A 7,570-nucleotide genomic window follows, 5' to 3' on the forward strand; every position below is an offset into this window, starting at 1 on the left:
GCCCAATCTTTTGAAAATTTTTTCCCATATTCTGCCACCCACCTGCCCCTTTCCAGCACCCAATGTGTCATACGACATCAGGTGCTGGAAAAAAAGCACTTAAGACGCGATGGCAAACCGCATTAGCGCCTGAGCACCATTAGAATTAGGAATTACACTAGAATGCATTCTGAATTACTTTAAGGGATACATTGTAATCATCACGAACTAAGAAAACATTTGGTAAAGCATATCCTTTATTTATAAAAAAAAAAAAAAAAATTTCACCGATCACCAAAAAGGTTTCCAAATTATTTTAGGCTTACAGCATTTTATAAGCTTGATAGATAAACACCTGCGAATTAGGATGCAGATTATACATAACATGCCAAAATATTTCTAAACTGCATTACAGTACACAGTGCTGTGACAGTAATTACTACAACATAATGCACATATATTAGGAAAGTGGTCTCCTCTCATAGGCATAACTTTTAGCCCTAGATTTGCAGATTGTGTAAATGAAACATTAACAAAGTGTAAATACACGCAGTGCCGCTTCCTCTTGTGGGGGGGGTCACTTTCCGTGTTCAAATAGAAATCCGTCATTTCTTTGTGTGTTCACATATTCCCGAGCCATTTGAGCCATTATGGTCACATAGACAATGACAATTATTAATAGGACAACAGCAGATATAATGCTAAGTGTAGTGGCGGCAATGTTTAGAGAGCGGGCGGTGGAACCATAGCTGACTGCTCCATTCTTATCTCCCAGGAGTTTTCGATCTCTGGACTGGAGTGGACAAAAAAAAAAAAAAAATTAGACAAATTCACTTTTAATACTAGAAAATCCTGAGAGATGAAATAAATATGTAGAGCATATGGAAACAAGTTGGATTACAAAACCGCCTGTGTAATTTATTGCAGCACTATGCCATTATATGTATCCCCTCTAGGCATCCTGCCTTTCCCCTTCTGTGCCTCTCAACTTTCGTTTCTCTTCTCTCCCTTCTCTAGGCAGAGCTTTTAAAGAATGTGTGTGTTGCTAGAGATACAGTGGGGGTGAGAGAGTGATAAACACCCAGCCAATCAGCTCCTAACTGTCACGTTATAGGCCGTGCTTGAAAAAGGACAGTTGGGAGCGGATTTCCTGGATGTTTACCACTCTATCACCCTCGTGTTTAACTTTAAGGCTTAATACATCTGCAGCGTTTGAGAGTTACAGGGGAGGGGGAGAGCTTGGTGTGGTTTGTATCAGTTCGTTTCCGACCTAGTTTTTTTTTTTTTTTTCCTGGAAACTAGTACAGCGCGTTTTTTACACCGATTTCCTGCTGCTCGGACCAGTTTCTTTTCCTATAATGGAAACAAAAGTTGTTGTTGCACACACACACACACACTACAAGTTTTGCAGTGGCATTTAAGTAGAGATGTGCGGGCTGGGATTTCCGAGATCTGAGTCTGCACGGACGTCATCAATCCGAGCGGCGCTCGGAGCTTCCTGCATGAATCGGATCCAGCCGCGCGGGCAAAACGTCATCGTCCGGTGCCGGATTTCGTGATGCTTTAAATAGCGGCTCCCGCGCCCGTCATCTTTACTCCAGTCTAGGAGCGGGTGTGTTGGTGGTGCTGCTGCTGGGGCTTGAACTGAAGTTGTCGCTGGGGGTGTCTGCTGGGGCCTGTCTCCCTCAGTGTTGCTGTGTACTCTGTCCTCTCTGCTTAGGGTGGGATTCCCCCTAGCAAGGAGGACAAAAACATGGACCAATTTAATCCATAAAGTGCAAAGGCCTGGCTACGTTTCGCAGGTCAAGCCCCCGTAGTCAGGACAATAAGGCTGGTATATTACATATATTGTATAATACCAGCCTTATTGTCCTGACGACGGGGGCTTGACCTGCGAAACGTAGCCGGGCCTTTGCACTTTATGGATTAAATTGGTCCACGTTTTTTTCCACCTACGAAGCCTCCGAGTGCCTTTGTATTCTTCTTCATACATTGCTGGCTGTATCTGATGCAGCCTCCTGACTTATGGCAACGGAGCAAGTTACAGACACCTGCAGCCAAAGTCAGTCCTGAGTGACGGTTCTTCTCGAGAGAGATTGATATATAGAGCGGTGTATCCCAGGTAGCATCCAGGAGACGGACACGTCACTGCAGCATGTATCCAAGATTTTATTGCAACATAGCCCCAACAGCTCGTTTCGGGGATAATTCCCCTTTCTCAAGAGGCAGGTACAAATACGTACGGAACTATCCCCGAAACGAGCCGTTGGGGCTATGTTGCAATAAAATCTTGGATACATGCTGCAGTGACGTGTCCCGTCTCCTGGATGCTACCTGGGATACATCGCTCTCTATTTTGATTCCTGACAAAGGCATGCGGCTTCTTTGAATATATATGGACAGTGCCGGTCCATTGGATAGATTTTTTTTTTACACACACACACACGGAAAATTAGACATTTTTCTTCTGTATTATTATATTAAGCATGCACTAATCAGCCACGCCAGGAACTGCTGATGACTGACAGCTCAGTGGGAAGGTGCATGCAAATGTGCCCACCCATTTGAGAAGTCAGTCCCAATGGATTGGGCAGCGTGTATTAGGGAAGGCCATCATGGCCTTTGTCATCGATGGCAAAAGTGCAACTGACCATTGATAGTTTAGAAATATTCAATGGACGACCATCGATGTTTTAACATATCGATGGTCATCCATTGTCATTGATTGATTGGTCTGTGGGCCAATCAAAATGCAGTGGTGGGGCTTCATGAGTGCCAAGGGCGGAGCTATGCTCCTTGTCCCAGCACCTTGGGGAAAAAGCAAAAATGAAACTACTCGTTTAAGCTGGACATCGATGGTGGGAACCCATCTGGTTCTCCCTCATCGATGGCAAAGCAATTCAACAACATCGGCCATAAACCATCGATGATTTCTAATCATCAATGGACATCCCTAGCGTATATATTGAGAACATGCTGCTTAATCCATCTGTAGATACATTGATCGGCAGATATACCCATCTACTAGCGTGTACCAAGCTCTACCTTTGTTATTGTCTAACGAATACATGCCTAACTTTTTGGTAACGCCCTATTGACGGACTAGACATGGGGCGGGGTGCATTGTCTAATTGCATTGAAATGGGGTCCCTTGGCGATGGGCTGCAAGCCTGAATGCATTTATCAATTCATGAACTAAATCCCCATTATTTATATATTAATAAGGGGAGTTTGTTTATTATGGTGAGTGTTGAGCCCCTGTATTTGTATTTACTAGAGCATATGGTCACAGGCCACTGCTCCACAACCTGGGACTGGCGAGTGTGGTGGTTTCATAAAGGTTACACTTTTAACACAATACCATGGTTGGCCTATTGTTGCGATTTCTTGTAATGTTTACCAAAAATCGCATCCTATTACAGTTGCGAATTGTATACTTTATCATGGGAAAACATCTGGATGCCAATCGAAGTGTGCAAATTTCCCGGCAGGCGAAAATGTGCCATTTCACCACAAAAACTGTGAAAATTAACCGCAACTTGCCTCCTATTACTGTACATTTACGATTTGGACAAAACAGGCGAATTCAGCCTTCTTTTTTCCCCCAACAAAAGGGTCTAAAATTCACACTCTCTTGTTTGCAATTGCCTGTATAGGATGCACATGGGACACACACACAAAAAAAAAAAAAAAAAAACTGTTTTAGGAATATGTTGTTTTAGAATAACACTGTAAAAGTGCTGTACATTGATATTTGTCTAGAGAGAGAGTGTGTCACATTAATCCCTTTATATAGTCAAATTTAGATCATTACCTTTCTGCAATACAGAGTTGCTCAGCATTGTATAATTCTACAATGGTGAAAAAACTTTTGGTTAGTGATCAGAGTTGAACATAAACAAAATCATTCTCCAGCAGCGTGAGGACAAGAACATTTCTAACTATAGAAACTGTAGAAGATTTGTTGCATCAGGAATAAGGAATCACTTTCTTACCTTCACTGAGAACACAAGGGCAATAAGCCCCAGACAGCAGAAATTCAGGTACATGGTGTTGAAGAGTGACCAGATGATGTGATCTCGCACAGGGGGACCTTCTGGCATTATTGTCACCACAGTGGACTGAATTTGCTGTCCTGGGTTATTCCGAAACTCCATTTCTTCCTTCAAGGGCTCATAACCATTAGCAGTGTACAGAGGTGGTGCGTTCAGCTCTCGAGCATAATCCCCGTTTTCCATAACTCCCATTTACTGTAGCAGGGGAATGATTCCAAGCTTTCAGTGGAGCGTAGTGAGGCGTGTGCAGCAGAGAATGAGGGACTGTTATTTGGTGGGAGGGAAGAGGTGGAGTCTTATGAAACATTAGTTTTGTTTCCTGAAATAAATAGCAGGAAAATAGGTACAACACACACACACACTGGAAGGTTATTTCATCACCCCCACACAGGACATAAATATGAAATTAGACACATTCTAACTTGTTCCAGTAGTTATGTTGTCTATTTGGGATACAGTCTTATTGTCGACAAGACTTAGGTCGACAGTCATTAGGGCTACACCGTTGGGTCGACAGGCAAGTAGGTCAACAGGGTTCTAGGTCGACATGGATGAAGGTTGACAAGTGTCTAGGTCGACATGGAAGTACCGGTAGGTCGACATGGTTTTAGGTCGACAAATGAGTTAGCCGACATGGTTTTTTTCACTGTTTTTTGAGCCGACAGGCGGGATTTCACGCCCTACCTAGGGCGTAGTGGGAGAATAAAATAGTGTGCCGAGCACAGCGAGGCACCGTGCCCGATGCATTGCGAGTGAAGCGAGGGGTTGCGGTTGACTTCCAACTGTGTCCAAAAAACCCATGTGGACCTCACGACCTGTCGACCTAAACCCATGTCAACCTTCACCCATGTCGACCCAACGGTGTCGACCTAATGACTGACGAATTAAGTCTTGTCGACAATACGATCCACACCCGTCTATTTGGTTAAATGCCCGTGCGGGCTAAGTTACATTGGGAAAACCATGCAGACTTTTAAAGAACACATGGCCCAACATAGAACAGCATTAATGGGCAAGACGATGGATCAAGAAAACAGAAATGATAGATAGTACGTGGCGCAATGCAGGCTTAGGTTACCAATCCCTGAAGATACACCTTTACTTCAATACATAGAATTGTGAAAAATTGGGATATATAAACCAGTGGCGCAATAAGTGATACTTATAATTTTTATATGTCCAAACTCTTCCTGATGAGATGACGATGATTCTCAGGTAGGTTGGATATTTTTCTCCAGGTGGAGGTGTTCAGCGTGGAAAAATAAATAAATAAAGAACAAAAATTCGATTAGTGTGTCTGTGTCTATTTCTTATAAACGCCTTGCGTCTATTCTCGTATGAAAATGAGGCCGCGGCTAATTAGCATAAGCCACGCCCTCATTTGCATACGCCCCGCCCCCTTTTCGGGCGCTCGCGCGAGTGTCCCTATTTCATCCGGACACAAGTTGGGAGGTATGCTATATGCACGCTGATCTGATAGAGGCCCAGTTTTATGGTCTGTTGTGCGGTGCCTGCTACCTTTAATACTGTGCTCACTGTTTATAAGGGTTGGGATCATTTGGTCTACAACATTATGGTCGACAGTCATTAGGTCGACATGGGAAAAGGTCGAAAGGACATTAGGGGCCTTATTTTGGTTCATTCTTTCTGACAAAATCCTTCTTAGATGGGCAAAACCATGTGCACTGCAGGGGGGGGCAGATGTAACATGTGCAGAGAGAATTAGATTTGGGTGAGTAATTTTGTTTCTGTGCAGGGAAAATAGTGACTGCTTTATTTTTACACTGCAATATAGATCTCACTTTGAAGTAAAACCCCACCCAAATCTAATTCTCTCTGCACATGTTACATCTGCCCCACCTGCAGTGCACATGGTTTTGCCCATCTAAGAAGGATTTTGTCAGAAAGAATGAACCAAAATAAGGCCCTAGGTCGGGCACACTATTTTATTCTCCCACCACGCCCTAGTGGATGGTAGGGCATGAAATACTGTCCGTCGCCACACGTTGGCTCAAAAAACAGTGAAAAAACCCATGCCTTTTGACTGTCGACCTAGACAATGTCGAACTAACGACCTTTCAACCTAGAACCAGGTCGACCTTTTCCATGTCGACCTGATGGTGTCGACCATAATGCTGTAGACCAAATGACCGCATCCCATTTATACTATGTATTTTGTCATTGTATTTGTAGGGATCTCACCCCACTGCACATGCCGGGTCATCTCATGCTGTTAGCCTATACACCAGGTTTTACACTTACTCCGGGTTTTCCAGTAGCCAGGTAGTGAGCTGCTGGGGGCAGAGTATGACCCTGGGCTTCTGCGGTGTGGAGGAGAGGGTTATAAGGTTAGTGAATGTTTGATTTCTTTTGTATAGGTTATGCCTGAAGACGGGGAATAAACTTATCCCTGAAACGTTCGCAAATGTTGTCTTGAGTGATGATATAAATCTAGAGAAAAGACCGTGAGTGCCGTGCTTTCGGAGGACTGTATGGTAACTTTACACGTGCACCACGGCTGGAGACCGAAGGAATAGAGAGTGCCCACCAAGATAGATAGATCCCAACTGACCCACTTTTCACGGGATCGTCCCATTCTTTTTGGGCAATCCCGTGTCCCACCCAGGGCCGTCAGTGTCACGCAGCAAGGTGGGGGGGGGGGGGGGGTCGGGAGTCCACCCTGAATAGACACACACACTTATGTAATTTTCCACACGTTTGCACTTAGTTCAATATAAGCAAACATTGGGCAGCAACTGCAAAAGCACCATGAAAACAATCCCATTCTTTCAAGGTTTTAAATCTAGAATTTCCATAAGCAGGGCACTCAGCAGCCTTCATGCATTCAAAGCAGTATATTTGTATTTCTTATTGTGACATTACACACTCACCAGTACAGCTGACGTTCTAGTGCTAGACCTTAAATAGGACACATCCTCCACCACAGACAGACAATAAATGAACACACCACTCAGTGAAGTCTTAAAAAGGCTGCATCAGTTCAATCATATGCTGCACCTGTTGATCATTATACTCAAAGCAGGAAGTGCAGTGTGAGGGCCCCATCAGCAGCAGCTACACTCGGACATTGGAGAGACTGGTCCTGGAGAAAGAAAGAAAGATAGATAGATAGATAACACTAAAGGGGCATACACACATAGAGATCTGTGCTAAGCAATTTTGCTGGTGTCAAGATCTCCCATGGAGAGCACATACACACGCAGAGATTTGTGCTAAGCAATTTTGCTTAAGCAAAAAAAGGCCGGGTAGTTGTTCAGCATGAGAGATTGCGATCAGTATCTCTCATTCTGTACACACAGAGAGATTTGCAGTCATTTGCTAAGCAATCTGACTAGATTTTGACTGCATGCACTGACTCTTGAGTTAGCAAGAGATAATTAATCTCTCGGAGCATACACACGGAGAGATCTGTGCTTACTTTCTAAGCAATCTAGTCAGCGTGGAGAGCAGCGTGGAGAGCACCACAAGTACCGCCCGTCACTGGCAGCACTCTGCCTCGGCGCTCCAGCGGCTGA

General features: G+C 44.2%; 1 protein-coding gene across 3 annotated transcripts; it reads right to left on the bottom strand.

Annotated features, from left to right (window-relative positions):
* Positions 1-218: 218 nt before the first annotated feature.
* Positions 219-7,082, bottom strand: LOC146046294 (interferon-induced transmembrane protein 1-like). 3 transcript variants are annotated; one of them, XM_083165541.1, is made up of 4 exons: positions 6,926-7,082; positions 3,975-4,353; positions 3,794-3,830; positions 552-772 (listed from the first exon to the last, which is right to left on the bottom strand). In XM_083165541.1, the coding sequence occupies exons 2-4, from the start codon at positions 4,224-4,226 to the stop codon at positions 744-746; spliced, it is 318 nt and encodes a 105-aa protein (XP_083021667.1). In that variant the 5' UTR covers positions 4,227-4,353; positions 6,926-7,082; the 3' UTR covers positions 552-743. The 3 variants fall into 3 exon arrangements, with proteins under 3 accessions (XP_083021666.1, XP_083021665.1, XP_083021667.1); XM_083165540.1 differs by lacking the exon at positions 3,794-3,830 and having other exon boundaries at positions 219-772; positions 3,975-4,298; positions 6,926-7,068; XM_083165539.1 differs by lacking the exon at positions 3,794-3,830 and having other exon boundaries at positions 219-772; positions 6,926-7,059.
* Positions 7,083-7,570: the final 488 nt, after the last annotated feature.

This window comes from Crinia signifera, chromosome 11 (assembly GCF_055691185.1).
Source record: "Crinia signifera chromosome 11, ASM5569118v1, whole genome shotgun sequence".
Taxonomy (NCBI): domain Eukaryota; kingdom Metazoa; phylum Chordata; class Amphibia; order Anura; family Myobatrachidae; genus Crinia; species Crinia signifera.

Excerpts from the sequence above, each read along its gene's own strand:
- LOC146046294 (XM_083165540.1), bottom strand. The coding sequence starts at position 4,226 with ATGGGAGTTATGGAAAACGGGGATTATGCTCGAGAGCTGAACGCACCA. Across the intron at positions 773-3,974 it reads CCCTTGTGTTCTCAGTGAAG|TCCAGAGATCGAAAACTCCT; the intron begins GTAAGAAAGTGA and ends TGTCCACTCCAG.